Genomic DNA, 23782 nt, shown 5'->3' with positions numbered 1-23782 from the left:
TCTTTTAATAAACCCCAACAGGTGAGAGTTACGTGCATCATCTATATGGCTTTAGGATGTATTTTGGTGAAAAAGCATTGTACTTTCTGTGTTACCTTCTGATTTGATTTTTTGATTTGATTTGATTTTATTGATTAGCATTCAAATATCTCAGTGAAGACAAAGAGACAAAGAGCAAGATTCTCCCCTCCAGGTGACGTAATGATGGTGGAGCATTTGAAATCTCATATCTTTCTTCTCTAGGTGGTCTGATGAACACGTGGAAGCGGCGTTGGTGTGTTCTGAAGGACGAGACTTTCCTGTGGTTCAGAACTAAGCAGGAGGCTCTGAAGCAGGGCTGGCTGCACAAGAAGGGCGGGGGCTCGTCCACGCTCTCCCGACGCAACTGGAAGCGGCGCTGGTTCGTGCTGCGTCAGAGCAAACTCATGTACTTTGAGAACGACGGAGAGGAGAAGATGAAGGGGGTGCTGGACATGCACAACGCCAAGTAAGGACAAGAGAACATAACTTTGAGGGTTGTTGTTTTTGCATGACAATACTTTCATTTACAGTAACAACAGAAAAGCTGTCAGTTAATCATTTACCGTATTTCCCGGACTACAAAGCGCACCTAAATATTAGCCGCACAAGCTAAAATCAGGGGAAAATCCTGTTTTGTACATACATTAGCCGCACCTGACCAAAAGCCGCAGGTGTTTCAATGTTGACTTATCATATGTAAGAGAATATGCACAAAGGGAATTGTCAGGAAAGAGATGGCTGTTTGGAGACATCACTTTTATTAATATTTTGAAAAACAAGTTATGGGTACATATTTGCACATGTAGTACATAACAGTAACCTACAGCACACCAGAAAAATAGATTCGGACTACTTTTTAGGCTCAGGTGCAGTGACACAGCTTTAACAAGAAGAAAAGTCAGTCATTCACCACCATCTTTCTCTTCTTCCTGCGCACTAAAACCACCAAAGTCCTCTTCTCCAGTGTCGGATACAAACAGGCTCAGGATGGCTTCGTCATCCACTCTTCTTCTCTCCTTCGTTGTCACTTTCAAAACCAAAGAAATCCTCATTGTCAGTGTCAGAGTCGAACACCCTCAGAAGGGCCGTGGCGGTGTCCTCCTCTCCATCATGCAGCAGTCCAGCCCTTCAAAATCCGTTGGTGATCGTGGATGTTTTCACACTTTTCCACGCTGTCAGAATCCACCGGTGGAGTTGGGCATAACTTGCTTTTTGGGCATAACTTGCAAGTTTATCGCCGCTCATCATCCACGCCTCCCGCTGAATGCGTAGCGCTACTTTGAAGTTTGTTTTTCGCGCTACTTCGTACGGCACTACGTTGCCTGGCGGACGGACATGTGACTAACATACCACTCTTGAACCCCGATCCTTCCGCCAGGCAACGTAGTGCCGTACAACAGCGGAACACACAAAACAAATCGTCTTACGATATGACAAAAATCATGGACAATCCATAGAAAAGCCGCACCTGACTAAAAGCCGCAGGGTTCAAAGCTTGTGCAAAAAGTAGCGGCTTATAGCCCGACATTTACGGTACATGTAAAATATTCAAGAGATATATGGTTGTGTTATTGAAGAGAGATAAAAACTCAGACCTCTGAAGGATTCATGGTGAAATGGTTATGGAAGGATGTTTGTATATTCAGGGAACCTCACTCATTATTTTTCCTTTTTTTTTTGACCTGTAGAGAAATCATTGATAACACCGGTAAGGAGAATGGAATCGACATAGTGATGCCAGAGAGAACTTATCATCTGATTGCCGAGTCTGCTGAGGATGCAAGGTGAGCTGTGTGTTTGTCTTTGATGTATTGTTCTTATCTTTTCACAATAACCAAAGAAATGAATTGTGATTTGATCTGTAAAGGACCTTTCATGCAAGCATGGAGTCAAAATGACTGAAATAACAAGTAAAAACTAGAATTCAGTAGTAAGTTAGTTTCAGTGACACCACTAACTTCGCTTACCTGGTCTATTTAATTACACTGTCAGAATTAATTACATGGTCTTGTCCATTAATAGAAATATGCATTATATGAGTAGAAATATCTCAGAGTCATTTTTCAGAATAAAAGTGCAATGATTCAAAATGTCTTCAACTATTTAAAGGTTTAGCTTCTTTTGAGGAGTATCTTTAGCAACCTCTAACAGCTAACAGTAGCTATGTGTTAATAACCTACTCAAGTCTTGGTCTTATAGGCTTAGAGAATAGCTTGTGACCCGCTGATAACCAAGAGTCGTGCAAGAGTCCACAGCTGGCTAATGAGTGGTTGCTGAAGATTGTTGGTAGCTGCTAGCATTAAATAGTAGCAAAGAGGGATACGGTGTGACACCAAAAACCTCCTCACGATTGCTTTGGTCAATGGCAGGTTGTCACGGTCCCCCGTAGTTTGCATAGAAGATGCCGAGTTGCCTGTACACACTTGCAAACTTTTCACCAAGAGGTAGTGAAACTGAAAAATGCTAGGCTTACTGGATGTGGAAAACATTTGCCTTACATGTTGATTGCAGCAGTAAGTCAAACGTTGGAGGAAAGCCTCTTTATCTGGTTTACGTCACACTTTTTGAAAAGTGTTTGCAAGCTGGTTTCTTCCATACAAAGCATTGATGGCTGCATCATTTTGGTAGAAACCAAGTCACAGCAACACTCGCTTTGTGACCGATTCCACCCTGCAACCGCCAAAAACCATGACCAGCTTTTCATGGAAACCTCAGCTCTCTAGTGTTATTCATCATTTCTAGTACCTGCTAGCAAGTACAATTGACAAGAAGGCATCTTTACACATTACAGGGTAAATGGAGAGCCATGCACCGTTTCTCTCTGGTGGGCAGGATTTAAATGTGCTCTATAATCTTTTTCGTATAATGACAGTAGTGATTATTAGTCACATTGTTATTACACTCCTAATGCTCCCAGTCCTCCCATTTGTTTCTTCTCTCCTGATCCTATTATTTCCTCAACTGGCATGAACCTGCTCACAGTCTGTCGAAAACTGTATAACAAACAGGAGGTATTGTTGCTATAGGTCAATGTGACGGTTGCCTCTGGCAACACATTGATTTCCTCTCAGACAGTCTACTTCCGCTGTGGCTCAAAAGGGCAACAAGCACTCTGTCTGTCTGAATCTGGGACATAATTATGTTTGCTCTGTCACATTGTGGGGATTTGACCTCCTTTAAGGGAGAAAAATACAAAAGGACAAATCTTAGTTTGAGGTCACAGGACATGAATGCTAGTTAATGCAATGTACTCTGAAGTGAGGAAAACATGGCTGTGGGTGTGTGATAGGAGCAGGTTTGTAAAACCAGACGCTCTCTCAGTGCGAGCCAACATCAGCTCCATGTGTCTGAGACACAATCAGACTGAACCCAGAAGTGTTTTGGATTTTACACACATATAAAACTTATAGATGTACAATTTATATTAAAAGGTACACACATGCAGGTTCACACTAATAATTGCATTCATGATAAAAGTATGGCTAAAACTTTCCTTTCATTTTATTTTTCATTTTTAGTTGTTCTCACTTTGAAGTAGTTTAGTGTTGAGTAAGATTCAGTTTCAAATGAATTTTTGGACGTAGGAGGAGCCGAGATGCTTGTGTCTAACTGACCGGCCTGTATGTCCACTGTTAAAGCTGATTACTGTTTATTCCATGGTGATGATGATGATGTCACCCGTTTGACCGGCTGCCCTCTGGTCGGTGCCTCAGATCAATCAGGTTCATCCAGACTCACAGTTTCTTCCCCTGGACCATTTGGACTGCTAACAAACACTATCCCCACGCCCCAGCCCTGCCCACCAAACTCGCCAATCTGAGCCATGGCCTGAGTAACCCTCATCACTCAGGTCATTTACACACGGAGTCTATTCAGTTCTTTTTGCATTAGAAATATATTCTATATTTCTCTTGATTCTATATTTTTTTCACCTGTTTGCTATTTATTCCTGCTGTCTACTATTTATGTTGTGTCCTGACAATAAAGGGCTATTCTATTCTCTATGATCTCTTTGTTTACAGTCAGTGGTTCAGCGTGCTGAGTCAGGTCCATGGCTCCACAGAGCAGGAGATCAGAGAAATGCACGATGAGCAGGCCAATCCCCAGAATGCTGTGGTGAGTACTGTGAGGAAACAAAGCACTCTGGGAGATGGAGTTCTAATAACATTTCTGTTTAAAGAAAATAAATGTCTTCAAAATGCGGCCGTTTAATGTCGTCCTAACAGCAGAATGTTCGGCACTTTGCTTTAACAGATTTCCATAACACAAACCTTCGTCTCACACCGAGGAGAGGACGTTAGCCTTTAATATATGTTCCTCCATTTCCTTATTCATGCCTCACCTCTTAGTAGCATTTTTTCCTCCTTTAAATTCCAGCTGCAATAAAAACATAGTTAATATATGCATGTATAGCTCTGGGTTTCCCCACAATGGATAGCAATGGCCATTTAATAAATAATTGGAGATATTGTGTACTTTATGAAAAGAGATGACATGGTAATAATCAGCTGCCTCTCCAGTCAGCTCTCAAGACAAACTGGTTAGAGTGGAAGTTCTCAGCAGATTTCCAGAGCAGAACAAGCTCCAAGTTGAGCTGCAGGCAAAGGCTGTGGAGTTGGAGTTTGTCTGCTGGTGTGACAAGAAGCTCACAGAAAAGCAGCTGAATTATACTGAGGATGGCACCTGGTGGAAAAACTGAAAATTAGAAAAAAAGCCCCAAAATCTGTCACTGAGCCTTTCATCCAGCATTCATGCTACCCTAACCCCAACCCTCTTTTGTTCTCCTCTTTAAATTTTAAATTTTGTTGTAATGCTTTGTTTTGAAGTAACAGGACACAGATGTGCTGAAAATGCCACGTGCTTTTTCAGTGTTGCACCTGTGAGTGAAGGCCTTGCTGCTTGCGTGTGAGATAATTGGTTTCCACGGTGCAGCGAAGGTCAAACTCATTATCCACACCCTGAAAACTGTTTGTGAACCTCCCTCCATCTCTCTGTGTGTCTCCTCAGGGAACGCTGGATGTGGGGATGATCGATTCAGTGTGTGCTTCAGATAATCCAGAGAGGTGAGGACCTACATCAAACCATCAAACATCACATCATATATATATGGATTTTCTTTGACAAAGACTAAAGCAAAGAAACCAGAAGGTGTCGGAAAAAAGCCATCAGAGTGAAGCCCGTTGGGTTTCAGCACCTCAGCAGCTGCATTTCTTCACACGGGGAACATTTTAGATCAGTACATTCTGGTCCTGTATTTCTTCTGTTGTGTTCTAACCTATATGTGACAAATATATAATTCCTGCTATTTTATGTCAGTAGCTTTAATTCTTCTTAGTCGTCTGGTTCAAAATTAAAAGTTTAGTTCATATCTCTTAATCCAAGAAGTGCACCCAAGAGCTATTACGGTGTTAGACTATTGATCTCCTTTCTGTCGTCTTATTAATTTCTGAACTTCGACAGGCCGAACTCCTTCGTCATGATCACTGCGAACCGAGTGCTGCACTGCAATGCTGACACGCCTGAGGAGATGCACCACTGGATCACTCTGCTGCAGCGCTCCAAAGGAGACACCCGAGTCGATGGACAGGAGTTCATCATCCGAGGTGACAAATGATTCGTTTATCGTGGCCGTTTTTCCTTTTTTAATTTGTGTTTAAAATTTTTAACTACAGGTTAAAAGTTGCAGGTTAGGAAATCAGATTTTAAATAAAAGAAGTTTCCCCTGTCATATCTACAGCTCCAGTGGTGGGTGCTCATATCAATGTTATAATTCAAGTAATCAAATGTGTATATGTAGAAGCTGTAAGGCAAAAGCTTCAAACGCTCAGTTTTAAGCAGGTTTGATTTTCTCTGTTATTAAAGAAAACCGTAATAAAGCTCTTTCACAGAGAATAAGCTTGACCTTTCTGCATTTTTATAGTTTTGAAAAGTTCAGAGGAAACCAGAGAATACAAAAAGTTATTTAATAATTATTTCCCACCAGGCTGGCTGCACAAAGAGATGAAGAACAGCACCAAAGCTTCGCTGAAGCTGAAGAAGCGCTGGTTCCTGCTTACCCACAATTCCCTGGACTACTATAAGAGCTCAGAGCGTAATGCCCTCAAGCTGGGAACGCTGGTGCTGAACAGCCTCTGCTCAGTGGTTCAGCCCGATGAGAAGGTCTTCAAAGAGACTGGTAAGAGAAGAAAATGGCAAGAACTGCCAACTCATTCTCTACCCAGTAGCTTCAATTTCTCTCCGCCCCTCTTGTCGTGTCAGGATACTGGAACGTGATCGTGTACGGCCGTAAACACTCGTACCGTCTCTACTGCAAGCTGCTGACTGAAGCCACACGCTGGGCCAACTCCGTCCAAAATGTCATAGATACCAAAGCTCCCATCGACACACCCACCCAGCAGCTCATCCAGGACATCAAGGTAGGAAACTCTGAAAGTGCAAAAATGGATGTCAGTGGTCATTTTAATTCTTTCCTTCCAGTAAAGCCTCAGATAATCAGCACTGCACTAAACCCAAGCTCCTCTTCTCTTTGCAGGAGAACTGTCTGAACTTGGAGGTCGTTGAGCAGATCTACAAGAGGAACCCGATCCTTCGCTACAGTCATCACCCTCTGCATTCCCCGCTGCTGCCACTGCCCTACGGGGACATTCATCTCACCAGTGAGTACCACTGAGACAGAATAGGATTAAATTGGGATTGACAATCTAACTTAGTACTAATGTCTTTAAAGTATCTCATTTTTACCATTTTAGTTAAGATATTAATGTACCATATGTACTGATTTAATCACAACTTCTTCCCTGCTCAGCTCCAAGAAGCAGAAGCTACACAACCCTGCAGGATGAAGCCCTCAAGGTGTTCAGCTCGCTGCAGCATTTGGAGGGCGTGGCTGACCCCGTGCCCATCATTCAGGGCATCCTGCAGACGGGCCAGGAGCTCAAACCACTGCGAGATGAGCTCTACTGCCAGCTCATCAAGCAGACCACACGGCCGCCACAGCCCGGCAGCCCTGGGAACCTGTGCAACTGGAAGATCCTCGCCTGCATGTCCTGCACATTCGTCCCGACAAGGAGCATCCTTAGATACCTCAAGTTCCACCTGAAGAGGTGTGCACTAGGCTGCCACATGTTTATAGATAAATTACTTTTATTCTCTCAAGCTGACCATTTCCAAATTGCTCTCTGCAGGACTCGCGAGCTGTTTCCCGGCTCTGAGATGGATCGTTATGCTGCCTTCGCCGCTGATTCATTGAGGAAGACTCGAGCCAGAGAGAACGTGCCGTCTCAGGAGGAGATCCGCTGCATCGTGGCCCGACAGGACATGAGCACCACCGTTCACTGCCACGGAGGAGGGTCCTGCAAGATAACCATCAACTCGCACACCACCGCAGGAGAGGTAGGTTTGTGGAAAACGGGGTTATGTGCCAAAGCATACAAATAAACAGTGTACTTTTTACTCAGCTCTAGTTTTTATGATTTAAGCACAGTATAAAAGATATGTTTGTACCAACAGAACAACCCAACAGTAAATACAGAGCTGAAATGATTGTCAATCATCTATTTTAATTGAAAATGAATTGACAGCTGTTTTAAAAATGACTTTGTATTGTAACAGCCTGAGCTTCTTATCTTCTTCTCTTCTGCTTTTTTCCTTACAATTTTCCTTATTTGTTATTCAATAATAATTAACAATAATTAATTAACAATTAATTAATTCATCAGTCACAGCAATAAAATCCTGCTTTTATTCAGCTCTTTTGGCCTGGAGCCTGTGTAAGCATCCAGGCTTAAATGCTCATACACTGACATGCTTGCTGGAATTTATTATTTTCTGATGCTGCAGAAAATATCAGAATCTGGATAATATGATGAGCTAAGACCCTGTTAAAAGGACATTTTAAATATTTTATAGTTATAGAAATTGTACTTTCCACCTTTATTGAATGGCAGTCCCAAATGTCTGGAATTTAGACAAGAATTCATGCTTTTTTTCTTTTTTTTTAATCTCATCTACAGTTTTAAAACCAGTTGCATGTGTCCCTGTTGTATCTCATCGTGTGTGTCAGGTGGTGGAGAAACTGATCCGCGGTCTGGCCATGGAGGACAGCAGGAATATGTTTGCCCTGTTTGAACACAACGACACCACAGAGAAAGCCATCGAGAGCCGCACTGTGGTGGCTGACGTGCTCGCCAAGTTTGAAAAGTAAGCCCCACCATGTTTGATTCTGAAGCAAATGTTTTTGTCTTCTGGCCAATGCTAACACAATCACTCTGTGGTCTGCAGGCTTTCAGCAAGCCCAGACGAAGGCAGCACTGGATGGAAGTTTTACTTCAAACTCTACTGCTTCTTAGACACGGACAACGTTCCCAAAGACAGCGTGGAGTTTGCTTTTATGTTCGAGCAGGTCAGACTCGTGGCTCATTGTCTGGGGATGGGACTAGGAGACTTTTGTAGCTGATTCTGACTGAACTTGGAAAGATTTTTTGTGGAAATTAAAAAAGAAAAAATGCTTAGATCTTATAGTTTTAACTATAATTTTCTCTGTGTTCCCTCAAAGGCCCATGAAGCTGTGATTCGTGGTCAATACCCGGCCCCTGAGGAGACTCTTCAGTTTCTGGCTGCTCTGAGACTTCAGTACCTTCTGGGTGATCACAACTCCCAGTCCACCATCCCTGAAATGTCCCAGGTGTTCCCCATGTCTCGACTGCGGGCCCGGGTGCAGAACTCGGCCAAGACATTCGCTCCGGGGACCGGCTCGGTGGCCGACCGCTCAGGCACGGCGGAGAGGAAACGCTCGAGTTTCCTGGAGGGGACACTGAGGCGGAGTTTCAGGAGCAGCTCGCTGAGTCGGCAGAAGCTTGAAGAAGAGAACAGCCTGGAGGCCTGGATGAGGGAGGAGGCGGCGGCCGTGAGAACCAGCGTGATGGACAAGTGGAAGAAGCTGCAGGGGATGAACCAGGAACAGGCAATGGTCAAATACATGGCGCTGGTGAAGGAGTGGCAGGGATACGGATCCACTTTGTTCAACGTCGAGGTGAGAAGAGAAATCACTTTTCTGTTTAAGCAAAAACTTTGTTCTCCATGATAAAGGATGGTTATGTTCCCATAAAGACAGCTACACAGCCATAGGTGGAAAGATGGGATTGTTTGGTTGGTTTAAAGTCATCTATTGCCAGTTCTAAACAAAACTGATCTTAGAGGGAATGATAGGAGATTTTGATGTTCCATGCTTGCTGTTTCAGTGCCGGGATGGCATGTTCCCCTCCGAGCTCTGGTTGGGTGTGAGCCGGGAGGCCATATCAGTGTACAAGCGAGGGGAGCCGTGGCCTCTGGAGGTGTTCCCGTATGAACAGATACTCTCTTTCGGAGCTCCGTTATCCAACACCTACAAAATCACCGTGGAAGGCCGAGAGCTGGTGTTTGAAACCCAAATGGTGTGTACATCCTCACTCAGTCATAACTCCTGGTCTCCCCATAATTTCAATGCAGGTCATTAAATACAACACCAACATTTACTCCTCTCCTCTGCAGGTGATGGACATCGCCAAGCTGATGAAAGCCTACATCAGCATGATCGTCAAGAAGCGCTACAGCAACTGTCAGTCCGTCAGCAGCCACGGCAGCCACTGTAGCACCTGGTGAACTCCGCCCTTTCACCCTCTGCCTCGCAGCCACATGCAGGAGTGCAGCCAGGGGGCCGAGCGTGGCCGGTGCCGGCCATGCATGGACGCCCATCCTCTGCACTCTGGAGAGAGCAGCTCATACATTTCATGTCAGACTGACTCTGAATGCTGGAGGAAAAAAAGTTAAAAAAAACCCAATATGCTCTTAATGTAAACTAGCTCAACTTATCTTGACCTGGTTTCTTTTAGAAACAGTACACATCCACTCCTTATTCATCACGATAAAATGTAGGCACAGGGCTGTGGATAGTTCTGTAGCAAACATGGTGGAAAGTTATCCATAAAACTCAAGAAAACAGAATGAAGTCCAAAAGTTGACTGAGAAAGCAACATGAGAATGCTTCTTGTTATCTAAATCAACAGATATGTGATAACGAGCAGGGACCAGACTTTAAAAGACTCAAACTGCGGGCAGCTTCTAATTGGTTTCCCTCAAAGCCTGCCAGCTGTCAGTGTTATTTTATTTTTTTATTTAAGATCCTTTAGGGCTTAAGATCAATTGCTCCTATAAATTCCACAAGTTAATTACTATTTTTCATAAAGTGATAAAATGCTTGAAGGACTATCATCCTTGTCACATTCACCTCTGTTCAGCCAACATAATATGAAGTTTTTGTTTTAAAGATGGAAGTTGTGTACAATCTTCACTTTCTTAAATAAGCTAACAAGTGCACATTTTTGCCCCACATTAAAGTAAAGGGGACTTCTAGCTAAGCTTCCTAAACTGACTAGAGAAAACAGAACAAAGGATCAGTTTAATCTGTTAATCCCAAGGCGTACAAAGTGTACCATGACAGACGTTCACCCCCAGACTCTGATTACAAACCACAGTCTCTTAGACCAAAGAAAACTAGGTGGTGGTTATACACAATCATATTTTTATATTAGTCTTCATGAAGTCAGATGCAGCTTCTAAAAGGTGGATGTGTCTTGTTTTGAAAAGAAACAGTTAATTTTCTGTCCGATGGTAAACCTCTGAGGCCCTACAGGGACTGTTTTTGCAGAAGGGGTCGATTTCTCACAGAGGTTGGTAAGCGTGTGTGTGTGTGTGTGTGTGTGTGTGTGTGTGTGTGTGTGTGTGTGTGTGCGAGGAAGTATGTTATTAGAAAAAAAGAAGAGTGTCTACAGGCTGTCCGAATGTATAAAAAAATTAAAGGCAAAGAAGACGGAGGAAAAACAACTACAGCCTACAAGCCTTTTCCTCTGCTTTGAGAAACTCTGGGACTTGACCTTTTCCTGTTCACTGTAAATAAGATGCAACTGTACCTTTACGTTTGTGACTGATTGTTTTGCTTACGATACAAAGTGCCTGTTCCAACTGAAGCAGGATGATATCTAATCAGATTTAGCCTTTATTGGTGCCACACTCGTTCCTGTGTAGCCTGAATCTGAAAGGTGCTCCCACACACATTTCCCTTTAACTGCCAATGTATTTGTGCACTGCAAACTCTGACCAGCAATGGACGTCATTCAAGGGTTTTTAAATCTGTCAGTTGTGAGAAACTAAATGAATTGAGGCGTAAATTGTTTATAATATTAAAGATACTGATATAGGGCAGCAGCCTGGATCATTGACTAATTGAACGTTTGCAAATGTACCCGAGTACGTGAGTCTTACTGACAATGTTGCGTTGACAATATTGGACATATACATGCAGTTGTTTTTATCTTTTTCTCCAAACCTTTTTTCTTTCTTTCTTTCTTTTTTGCTGTTGGGAAAGAAAAAAAGAAAAAAGCTATGTATAATAAAATATTTGCAGATGGGTAATTTGATGTCAGACAATCTTTTACGTCTCTTTGTGATCCACGTTGACATCTGCTGGCAACAAATGTGAACTGCAACACCATCTTTCCCTTTAGAACAACCTGAACTTAAAATGTAAATTGGTTCTTTGGGGGGTAGAAAAGAGGAAATATTGGAATACATTTTTTAAAAACGTGAAATAAGAAGATGTAGATATTTTTTCTGTCTGCTGCCTGTCTACAAAAAGCACTTACAAATTCAAAAAGCTATTACATGATGTGTCTATTACATAATAGACATAAGAATTAATCGTTGTATTTCAGTGTAATCTGTCACGATTTAGCTTGAATGGCTTGTTCAGTTGGACTGTTTGCAGTGTAACATTCCTAAAAACGTTTCACTGGACCTCCGCGGGCGGCAGATCCATCCAAAGATGCGTGTGCAGGTTTCCTCCACAGTGCCTTGTTGTATATGATGTACACTTTTTTTTTTTCATGTGTGGGTTCTTTTTTTGGTATATGTGCAATGTTATATATACTTTAATCATGTGGCTGTACATTTTATATTGTAAGTCTTTGCCTTCTATTTTTTTTCTCCTGAATCCTGATCAGATGGCAGTTTTCCCAAGCTAACAAATCTTGTATTTTTCTCTAAACAACTATCTGACAGTGGATCTTTGACACAATGTTTTGTGGGGGGGGTTTCCTCCTAGCTGTAATTAGTGTTATGTGCTGAACTGATGACTCTAACAATAAATCGCTACACTTTTGGTCTCAAGTTACCGTTTTGTTTTTCCTGACTATTAAAAAAAAGGTTTAGTTTAAGAAAGTTAATGTGACAACCAACGGCTAAAGCTGCTGGACACACATCCAAGAACCTAAAAAAGGCCACAAACAAATACACCTCACCAACAACAGCTACTTTTTTTCCTTTCTACTTATCATCACCATGTATATATCTCACATCCTCTAGTTGATCTCAAGGGTACTTAACTTCACTAACCAGTCAAGTCACTTCCTCTTACACTCAACTTCCACCACCTTGATTCCTAATCTTGGTTGGGGGTGATGACAACATCTCCCCCCCTGACCTGTGGTCCTGGCTCCCCCTTGCCGTAGTATGTGTGTTGTACCTTGTCAATCTGTAGCTGTGAGAGCCAAATGTTGAATCGAACTTGCGGCTTCCACTCCAAAGGCGTGTAGTCTTACCACTACGCTATCCAGCTGCTAGCTCGCTATATATGTATGTATCTATATATCTATGTAGATAGAGAGATAAGATCAGTATTAAACACATACCTAACAAGAGCAATCTGGAACAGCGCTTTTGTTGCAGAAGTCAGTTAGTTGTGGTCATAGTTCTTCAGCATGTAGCTCACACTGCAGAAGCATAAATGGAGTAAAAAAATTTTAAGTGACAGGTAATTTAAAATGCAACATTTCTCACAGCTCAATATCAGCTAACACTAAATGTTTGTGTAGTTTGTTACACACCTAATTTTGCTAACTGTGGTAAAGTTTACAGCAATGCACTAAGTTGGAGTGGGGCAGAGCAGCTGTGCTGTTCATGGTCAATGTTAAGTTACTGCTTTTTAGTTTTAGTTTGACTTCAAGTACATTTCTGAGCTTGTACTTTTTCACTTTTACTCGAGTAAAGACTGCTATTATTTCAACACCAGTATCTGTACTTAAGTGACGAATGTCTGATATTTCGCCACCTAGGTTTATTGATGTTACACTGTCTGATCAGTGTTCCCATGGATGTCACCAGCCCAGCTGTCATAAATAAAATTTCTGTGATAATATGCAGTAGTGTTCTTTGGTCTAGATGAGCAAAAATGATACCTTTCATCACTGGGGGTTTGACTTCATCTCCTGTAACGATGCCACACACGTAGCATCCTGCAGCAGATACTCAAAACCAATATGACGTTGGGCAAATAACTCGCACAGCTTTGTATCTATAAATATTCTTTATACATTACATCCATGTTACAGTCAAAACAAATAGAAATACAGCCAACAGCAAAAGTCACATTCAAGTCATTTCTGTGCTGCACATTGCAACGTCGACACCCAGCCTCCTAAGGCACCAAAAAAAGTAAATGACTCGTAGGTCAAGAACAGATTAGCCCATGGCCCAAACATCACAGGGCTCATGGAAGCTCAAAAGAATGGTTTACAGACAGGGAAAAACACAATTTCCAATAGCTATATTTATACTGGCACAAACCATCTGAGGATCAGTCCTTTGAGGCAAACACTGCCATGCTGAACAGATGTCACTTTGCCAGCTTATACCAGCACTGGAAATGTTATGAATGACAATGAAATCTAAAAAAGGGGGATCGGGGGGTCACGTTATGGCCCCATGTCATAATTTAAATTGTGTTTATGTACATTGGGTGTCTGCCCCTTCATCCCTGGGTCCAACCATTTCTGCTTACCCATTATGTTGAGTTCTATGTGGCACCTGGTGATTGGACGGGAGACTGATGGTAGCTCCTTTAAATTAGAGACCTATTAGGCTGACCTCTCTCCTCCTTCCTCCTAAGAATCGATAAGCATAGAAAGCCATTTCTATGGACATTATCTTGGACATTCCCTCCAGGAAGCATAGGTGTGGGAAGCATTTTTCTTTTTCTTTGGCCTCGTGCACACCCTGATATTGTCTACATTAATAGATAAATAAATCTCTTCTTTCTGGAGTGCAATTCTGCCGTGGCACTCTTCAGTCCTTTAGATTGGTGAAAAATGCTTCTTTTCACTTTTTATGCTACACCCATGATTCTTCTAGGACTGAGAGTAACATCATGGGGGCTCATCCAGGATTTGGACCTCTTATACCCAAAGCAAGAATCACATCCTTAACCAGCATTAAATGTTTGCTGGATCATTTTTTTCAATATCATTTTGACATCAGGTTTTTGTGCTCATATGAAATGTGTCATAATTCCTGCATCCCTGTCTGTCAAATCCTTTTATCGGCATAAAACATAAAGCAGGACATCTGGTTGTATAGTTACAAAGCTCAGAGACCCTGCTTAAAATTAAAAGCTATACATCATTCCTAAGTACAGCTCTGAACCTAGAACACTTTTGTGTTAGCAGTCCTGCAATGATGCATTAACAATATAACACTTTTGAATAATTCGTAATAACAGTAAATTGTAACACTGATTTTCAGCAGCTGACAGTGTGTCCAAAAATAGCCGACCCAAGAAGAAGAAAAGGAAATAAAGAGAGGGTGATGCCCATATGGCTCCCATATTGGAAGACTTGCTTCTCGAAAAAAGTTCATAAAATTCACTTTGTCTTCAGTCTGATCAACACCTATTAGTTGATAATTTGGTCTATCTCAGCAATTTTTCCTCAAATTTTGAAGAAATTTGAGAAAACTGAGAAAAATGGAGGACAAAAGAATAAGTTGCAGAAAAAAATCTATATACAGCAGACGAACAGTATCTGAAAGCCAAAAACAGGGAGGAAAGGCTGAGGAATGAAAATTACACAAGAACTGGACTGGAAGTCAGTGGCATCAGTTCTTTTTGAGTTTTAAATGTAAAATGTTTGTTTCAAATCATTCAATATTTACAAGGGCGTCTATAGCCGTCTGGAAATCATGGTGGAGGCTCTGTCATAATTTGGGGCTGAATTTCAGCCGGTGTTCTTGGGGGATGTTTTCTAAATGTATAGAAGTCTACCATCAGATTTTAATTCACCATGAATGCCATCCACAAAGCTTCTGATCATTTTCAGACACACTGCCAACACTGTCAGTCATGGACTGACCTCCCCAGAGCCTTGACTTCAACATTATTGAAAGCAACGTTGAATCATCAGAGTAAATGGAACAAAAAGACAGCCAACATCCAAAGAAGAACTTTGAATGGCTTTTCCAGAAGTCTGGAGAACTACTGCTGAATGCTCCTTAAAGAAATTACAAGAGGTAAGTAAGCTTGTCTAAGAAAGTTCTGGCTGTGTTGAAAAAGAAATGTCAAACCAATTATTGACTTTCAAGCTTGTTAGAATTGTAGAAAATATGTTTTGTTTTTGGGTTTTTTTGCCTTATATCCTGTATTTCCATCTATGTTTGCACTTATTTGAATAAATCGCTACACTTATTTCACATTTTCCTAACAAAACCTAATGAAATTAAGGGTGGCTTGAGACTATGACACCATACTGTCTCTATGCCACATTAGAGCAGAGATATATGAGAGCGAGAGAGAGAGAGGATATTGGCTGTGTACAGTATTCCTCAACCTTGAACAGGCAACCCTGTGATCCTACACCATGTCTGATGTTGTGCCTTAGATTTGTAATCTGGATAATCCCATCACTTCCTTCAATTCCACATGACATGAGTGCCACACAACAGTTTAAAAGGAAAACTACAAAAAAAAAAGATTTATGTGAGGGTGGCTCATGTCTCTGTCACAAAATAAACAGTGTTATATCTCAGAGTAAAAACAAAGGCACCAACACAAAAATGTGAGTTACTGAAGGTATTAGATTGGTTTGAGGACCAGCCCCAGACAGCACACACAGTTCAAATAATTAAAAGTATTAAGTTACGGAAAAAAATCTGCAACAAAACAACTTTGCAGCACAGCTCAGACTGTAACTCCCAGATGTAACCCATCAGATGCTTCGTCTCTCCACAAATACTGCTTGGAGTTTATACCGATGTTACACGAATGACAACCTCTCCCGAATCACTGTCCTGGCTGAGGTTGTTTCGGGCTACCATTCTGTGGCAAAAGGGTGCCAAACACAGGCAAGTCCATGGATGTGATCCCAGCTGGGTCGGGTGTAAGGGGCCGCTGGGCCCAAAAGTGGCCAAAGGCAACCAAAGTGTCCTGGGGGCCAGCGAAGAGTGACCAGTGCTTGTGTCCTCCATGTCCTTGGTCTTGTCATAGCTTTGAACATCCCAGTGGAGGTTCACTGCTCGCCAGCGCAGAAACACGTTGTACACTGCTGCCCCCTCGTGGATGATCAAGCCTGTTATGATGACAGCAATTGACACATTTATAGGAATTTTGATTTTAGGCAGTTTGTCATGACCAACTTTCAGGAAATCTTTACTGTAAGGTTTTCTAAGTGCTTGAATTGAAGGCAACTCGATTTCTTTTCCAAGTAGTTGAAGACATTTCACCTCTCATCTGAAAGCTCTAGCAGCTGATGGGAAGTCCCACATATTCAAACTGTAGTGGTGTTGGTGCCTTGCTGACTGTCCTGAGTGCTGTCGATCTACCTGGTAATCATGTGAGCCATTATGGTCACGTGAGCCAAGGTGCGAATTCTTAAATGTCTTCACCAACTTAAAAAGTAGTCCAGTTGCCTTCAACTTGAGCACATAGAACTACCACGACCTGGATGACTGTTAACCTGCACAGACAGATATAAAATATTTTGCAAGTATTTTGTCTTTTTGTTTCCTCTTACATATTTCATCTTTCCTCACTTTAAAGTTGCCCTTCTCTCCTTCTCTTCCAACAACATCTATAAACTATTTGCTGAGAAAGCTGTTTTATTTTTTGTGTGTGGATCTAGAGTAACACCAAAGCCTTTGTTGATTTTAAAGGCTGAACGTGGCTTTTTATATGCATGTTAGAGGAAATCTGAAGGGAAATGGATTTTCTGTATGCTCCACTGACAAAAAACCCCAGTGGAGTGGTAGATGAGTGACAAATTTAGGGATACCCTGCCTCCCTAAATTGGAAAAATACATAAAAACCTTTTTAGTGTTTGTACTGTCTGCTCAGAAGGTGGTATTTTATGTTGTTGTTTTTTCTAGTGATTTATTGTGTAACCCAACCTAAGGTGGCTGTGACATTTCTTGACAACAGAGAGCGGTTGTCAAGAAATCAGTGTTGGAAAGGTTCAGTCTGCTAACATGGCTACAACAAAAGACCGAAGAGAAATACTCCCTTGGATATGCTCAGTACTATTATGAGATAGCATGAAACTGACTGTGAATGAATCAAAAACACAGGAGTGCATTATTTTCTTGGCACCATAAATTATAAAGAGGTCCAGCATTATTCTGAGAGATGAACTTTTAGACTGCTAATCTTAGAAACCTTTCATATTTGTGAAACTAATTTGTAGCACCGACTGCTAAAAAGATCATTTACAGTCATTTATGTCCTGCAAACAAGGGCGGAGCATCGACATTATCTCACCAGTCAAAACTGACACAAGTATGATGGCAAAAAACTGCATCGTATATAAACACATGATGACACAGTTTCAACATACAACAGACCAAGAACGATCATTTAAACAACCCGTTCATGTGTCTGTGTTAGTTCTCTGTCATCCAGATCACCGTAGTCTTAAGGGCTTGAAAAAAGGAGACAACTGGACTGAACTGGTAACTGAAGAAGGCTCTTGGATGACTCCATTAAGCTACTGGGAAACTTCAGCAGCCTGCCTGATCTGAACCTAAACGGTCTTCTATTGTTGGACTTCTCTGCCAACCACCGATTGTCCATGACACACACCACAGTGACCAATTTTACAGTCATATTATCAGACCTGCGCTCATGTATACGTACTGACACTCATTCAGTACAGTGACTCATGGTCTCCGCAGAAAGACACTGTCATTTTGAATCTCTTAGCGATTAAATGGCTTTCATGTCTTCCTCTTCTCACAAGCCTAAATGTTTTATTTCTTTCATTTTGTTTTTGTTTATGAAATGCTAATATAAAATAATTATTGAATAAAAACTTTATTTGTACTAAAGAAGTCCAAGAAAGACAGACACCAAGTCCCTGCACAACTTTTCATTTTGTAATTACTTTTCAGTACATGAAAAATTATTAAAGTTTTGGTACCACGATGCAATAAATAAGCAAACTAGAGATCTGCAGTGTGCAAGCTGTTATTTTTCTTTTCCCACGTATTGACTCATATTTCAGCACAGCACCTGTCCCATTTTCTGGTGTAGATGTGCATGTATCATATCCTATTTTGATATACCTTTATTAGTCCCACAAGGGGAAATTTCATATTATATCCTATTTTAGGAATTACTTTTCAACCAATTTAGATGTTGAGAAAAATATTATTTATAATCCTATTTGACAGAAAATCTTTAAGATGGCAAAGAAATATTTGCTAAAATACTGAACTGATCACTAAACTGTGGTTCCAAGGCTGTTCATACTTTAGTCGATAACCTCAAAGCACAATGCAGTATTTTTTTGCCCGAGATCATACACTGTCCGTGAAGTGTAAAGTGGATCTTGGAGTCTTAGGAAGGATTTATGGTCTGTCCAACGTGTATATTGGATGGTTGGATAACAAAAACCCAACAGCTCTGACTCATAGGGGGAATCATTTCTCAGACTTTCCACACTCACTTCACGTTGTGATCGTCCAGCTTTGCAGAGGTGAGAGGAGACCTGAGCACTGAGTACTGACTGTACTTTCTAGCTCTGTTGCCCTCAGCCAACCACCCCCTCACTCTGTCCTCAGAACAGCTAAACACGTTTAAGAGCATATCTGAGGAATGAGTTTATAAAGACACTGATTTTAAGCACTGAAATTTAGGCCTATGTTTAGGAATTTTTGTTATACAAGTACATTTGAGATCAAATGCTCTGCTTGAAACTAGAATTGTTGCCTTGTGGTGTCATGCCTTTGTCAAAAAGTCAGATACATCCACGTCTGAGTTTCAGGGAATTTCCTAAAAGTTACACATTGCCACGACAGAGAGTCAGCCACATCAACAAAGCACAGGTGTTTGGTGTGCAGCCGCATGCCCATTCTCACCTACACAGACCAGGTCCATGAAGCCATACATGCCGTAGCAGATCTGGAAGAGGACATCGCGACGCTGCCAGGTGGCCTGAGGGCTGAGCGCCGACCAGAGCAGCCAGGAGATGCTGGCTACAAGGAAGAGAGAGCCCAGGAACACCGCAATGATCTGCACCTTCTCCACCAGGGTAATGGTGATGGACTGCCACTGCACAAAGAACAGAGGCAATACATTAAATACACACTTTGACTTTAAAGACTTTGTTTATATTTTAGCAAGAGTTAAGATAAAGTAAGATCTTTATTTATCCCGTGGGAAATTCTTTTGTCATGACAACCTAATCAAAACAGTATTTTTGCTCCATGTCGGATCAATCTGCAGCACCACAAAATTCGGATGCCCGACCTGTGTTAATCAAATACATAAATAAAGGAGGGCCTTTCCACAGTATCATGTCAGTGTGACAAGGCAGTCCGAGTCCCATTTTTATGATTAAAAACAATGTTGGACTTATTAATGCATTATTGAATATATAATTATATCCATCCATCTGTTCATTCCATGCATCTGTCAATCAATCCGTCCATTTTCAGAAAGCAGCAGCCTAATCAGAGAAGCCCAGCCCTCCCTGTCCCACCTCTCGATGATATTAATCTCTTGGTCACTGCTCAAAGTTCAGTGTGAGGGTGGGACTGGAGCTCAACCAGTAAACTGTAGTGAAGCGAGTTCTTCTCACTCATCTGTCTACACTACAACAAACTAGTACAGTGTATATCTAAATAATATTAAACAATATAATAAGTTGTTAATTGTGCTAAAATAATTTTTAATTATTATTATTTTTTTTTTAGTTTGGGCAAAATGACTTGACTTGACCCTTAAATGTCTTACAATGGTTTTGTCCACCTCTTACCGTTCCCTAAAAGACATTGTTTTCTATATCTACCATACAGCGAAGCATAAACAGTCTGGATGTAAGCAGAACACATCTGTTTTTTTGTCACCTCATTTAAATAATCCTGGTAACAGGTACTAGACATAATTGTGCCCACTATCATGTCTGGGAGGAAGGTGATTTTTTCTTTTCCTTTTCTTTAAAAAATGGAAATAACACAGTGGCCTCACTGAAAGCTGAGTTTTCAAGGTATGTTATGGTGATGAGCACTCTGTAAAAACAAAAGAATCAATAGGAATACACTAATCATACACATTTCACTGCAGGTTGAGATGCGCTGAAGCGAAGTGTGTGTGTGTGTGTGTGTGTGTGTGTGTGTGTGTGTGTGTGTGTGTGTGTGTGTGTGTGTGTGTGTGTGTGTGTGTGTTGGCTTCAATGACTTGGTCTCTTAGAACAGCGGTCTCCAACCTTTTTTGTGCCACGGACCGGTTTATGCCCGACAATATTTTCATGGACCGGCCTTTAAGGTGTCGCGGATAAATACAACAAAATAAAACTAGTACCGGTACCGAAAAAAAGAAAATGTATTCATAACACACGTGAAAAGACCCAGGAAAACCGAGTAAACGATAAAAACGCTAACAAAATAACGCTGAAAACCGATAAAAACCCTGAAAACCCTACATTTCACACCTGAGCCTCAACTCTCTTTGCCCGGTACCAAACGACTCACGGACCGGTACCGGTCCGAGGCCCGGGGGTTGGGGACCGCTGTCTTAGAATACATTTAGTTGTATCTGTGTTAAGGATCACCTTGTTTTATCCCCCCTCTCAGTCTTCTGACCGTCCATTTCGCCAAGAAACGCGTCTAAAGTTTATTTATACATAAGCATGAGGCCAGCAGGCATGAACCCTGTGGACACTGCTGCGAGGCAGAGAGATTATCCACTATGTGATTGGTGAACTCTGGCAGTTCTTTCAGCTCATATCCGGTTTCTATATTATTGCGGGTCAATACAACTATTCATACCACCAGAATACTCCCCACAGTCCGCCACTGAGCGCAGGGATAATTACTACACTCGTTTTATTTGGCGATAACAGAGGCGGAATTGCACAAAACCACCCTGTGAGGACCAAAAAACACAATGAGAAACCATTATCCCCCTAAATTGTGCTTTTATTTTAGACAACACTATGTGCAGCAGTAGCTGTGAACAGTTCACCAACAACGATTTGAAAACAACACAGCAGTTTATGTTAGTTTATACAGCCTCGTGTGATTTTAAATGATGCCTAACAAAGAAATAGAATATTTTCATACAGCAGAAAAACGTGACGTCATGTTCTGTTCGAAACGAGAAGCCACAAAACGGAGCCGCGAAAACACCTCGAAAGATTTTAAGTTGTCTGGTTGTTGTACACAGAGTTTTTTCTTAGCCTTCCTTTTATTATACAACTATCAGTTAAGAAAAGCCTGAAAGGAAGCGAGAGAAGCACGCAGAAAACCCTCCACCGAGATGGTAAACACTCAAACACTCCACTCACTAACTTGCTGCATATAACTACTTTTATTAAGTATAACAAAGCAGCTTCGAATGATATCAGTGCAGTGATGTGGGGAGGCTCACAAGACAGACCTGCTAAAAGTGACCTTAAATATGCATCATTATGCATCAGATTCAAACATGCATAACAGAATGCATCAGTGTCGCACTGTACTGCGCTACTTTAAATTGGTCATTTTGCATCTTTTCAAATTTTAACTGCTTTCAAATAGGCTGCACGCTTGAAAATAGCTTGGTGTTCATGCATTGTCAGTATGGTAATAATGCACTGGGGTTTGATCTCAGAGGGCATTTTTACATAACTTGGGACTTTAGGACTGCACCCTGTGCATGCGCAATCTGGTCCAATCTCGGAAACTAAGCATTAGACTGATTTCACAGTTTTAAGCTCACATAGCCTACACACGTGTGCCACAGTCCTGCTAATATAAAAATCTATGTATCAAAATAAAAATGGGCCTCTTTATTCACCCTAAAGTCAGTGCTTTGCTTAGTAGAAAATAAAACTGCACCAAAATAAACCTGCTTTTTTTTTTTTTTTTTTTTACATGGTGCCACATTCCTGTTAATTAAAACATATTTGCATACAAATAAGGTGTGTAGTCAGGTGACTTTAGCTTGTCTTCATTCAAGAAAAATATAACGTTTTTAACTCCATTCATTGCACCTGCATAATGGACATGACTAAATCTCGTTGCAAAGGACTCCGAAAAAATTCATGGATGTTTAACATTCCAATATTGTACACCGATTGTGTGTGCTAATGGAAAACTAAAGTGAAGTTTGAAGGGTTGCAGTTTTAAAACACGAGAATAAAGGTGGTGCACTAAAGCAAATGTAAAAGTGACTTCCACAGAGCCATTTAACAGTAGAAGGAGGGCTGGGGGTGGTCCAGAACGGCACAGAGAGGCAACACATAATACAAGAATAAAATACTCTGTAAAGTTACTCTGTAAAAAGCAAAATTCCTGCGTTTAAAAAATCTTGCTTGAGTAAAAACTTAAAAAATATTATCAGAGAAATAAAATAAGCCTGATTTTATTTATCCCAAAGGTTGGGAAACTACTGTCTTGATATTGTACAGATACAATTACAGATAATTACAGACACCAAAACATGAAAACCAATGTTGCTCAGTAAAGATAAAAAACATATGAATTTAAAATCTAAATATAGTATAATAAGGAGTTTAAATCTAAACTGAATACAGGTAATTTGGTGGTAAAGGTTTTCTTTAAGTGTCCTTGTGGGAGTATAGTGAAAAAAATGATGTAAGAAGATTTAAAATAAGTTAAAAACTGCAGTAGATGTTGTTAGGCAGTCATCTTTGTAGCAACATTCTTGGTAGTATTTGTGATTTGTTATTTATGTTTCTTTGAAGACACAAAGTAGGATGAAAAGACTGTCACTGAGCTGGAGTAAACTCCTGAGCAGGATACGAAAAGTAAGGAAAACACAAGAGGCACAAAATGTAATTAATGTGATGCAACTTCTGCTAAGTTATATATTTATATATATATTTTGTATACATATGTAAACAAAAACCTGAGTGAAAGAGCCTGTCATCTCCTCTGTCCAACAGGCTATAGCCAACCTAACTAGAAGGACCTACACATGGCTGGATAAACACATTAACCAAAACAGGACGAGGAACTCTGACAGACGACAATACAAAGAAATGACCAAACAGTTCAAGACTACCCTGAAAACATGCTACAAGAATGACAAAGTCTCCAAAAAGGAGATGAGGATGGCCAAGAAGCAGTGGAAGGAGGCCATGAAGAAAGTAAAAAAGGAGGACAAAAGGAGGGAAAAACTATGGAGCTCAATCAATAACAATAAGAAAACAGAAAATAGGAGAATGGAGAGGGAGATACCAGAAAGTACAGAATAAACTTTTGAATAAAAATACTTGGAAACAGAAGATTGTTGACAACGAGCAGATGACTGAAGCTGCACGATGCTCATTTCAGAAGAAAAGACTTAAGGCGGACTTTGTGGACAGAAACTAAAGCTCTGCTGAGCCTCAGCTGTGTGTTTGTTCAGTCTGCCAGTGACTCAACTCCCATCTGGAGCAAACAGATATGAAAAGGCCTGAATGTT

At 41.1% G+C, this 23782-nt stretch overlaps 2 protein-coding genes across 3 annotated transcripts in view; one reads left to right on the top strand and one right to left on the bottom strand.

Annotated features, from left to right (window-relative positions):
- myo10 (myosin X) overlaps window positions 1–10856 on the top strand; it is a 129546-nt gene extending 118690 nt beyond the window's left edge. Inside the window, exons 27-41 of the mRNA XM_080907971.1 lie at window positions 244–487; window positions 1710–1805; window positions 4044–4137; window positions 5029–5084; window positions 5482–5624; window positions 6005–6196; window positions 6280–6437; window positions 6554–6677; window positions 6827–7124; window positions 7206–7413; window positions 8084–8220; window positions 8302–8422; window positions 8576–9052; window positions 9261–9452; window positions 9550–10856. Coding sequence (XP_080764097.1) covers window positions 244–487; window positions 1710–1805; window positions 4044–4137; window positions 5029–5084; window positions 5482–5624; window positions 6005–6196; window positions 6280–6437; window positions 6554–6677; window positions 6827–7124; window positions 7206–7413; window positions 8084–8220; window positions 8302–8422; window positions 8576–9052; window positions 9261–9452; window positions 9550–9660 — 2651 coding nt within the window. The 3' untranslated portion in view covers window positions 9661–10856. The remainder of the gene's footprint in view (window positions 1–243; window positions 488–1709; window positions 1806–4043; window positions 4138–5028; window positions 5085–5481; window positions 5625–6004; window positions 6197–6279; window positions 6438–6553; window positions 6678–6826; window positions 7125–7205; window positions 7414–8083; window positions 8221–8301; window positions 8423–8575; window positions 9053–9260; window positions 9453–9549) is intronic.
- Window positions 10857–13466: 2610 nt separating this feature from the next.
- marchf11 (membrane-associated ring finger (C3HC4) 11) overlaps window positions 13467–23782 on the bottom strand; it is a 28437-nt gene continuing 18121 nt past the window's right edge. The window contains exons 3-5 of one of the 2 annotated variants that reach the window (XR_013969109.1): window positions 19231–19423; window positions 14363–16448; window positions 13467–14282 (exon numbers count right to left, since the gene is read on the bottom strand). Coding sequence is in view for 1 of the 2 variants with exons in the window: in XM_080861122.1 (XP_080717248.1) it covers window positions 16126–16448; window positions 19231–19423 (516 nt within the window). In the remaining variant the exon portion in view is untranslated. Of the gene's footprint in view, window positions 16449–19230; window positions 19424–23782 lie in introns of both variants that reach the window. The other variant, XM_080861122.1, reaches the window with a different exon arrangement.

This window comes from Rhamphochromis sp. 'chilingali' (assembly GCF_963969265.1).
Source record: "Rhamphochromis sp. 'chilingali' genome assembly, chromosome: 16".
NCBI lineage: Eukaryota > Metazoa > Chordata > Actinopteri > Cichliformes > Cichlidae > Rhamphochromis > Rhamphochromis sp. 'chilingali'.
The sequence above is the reverse complement of the archived record's forward strand: the minus strand, read 5'-3'. Positions and strand labels throughout refer to the sequence as shown.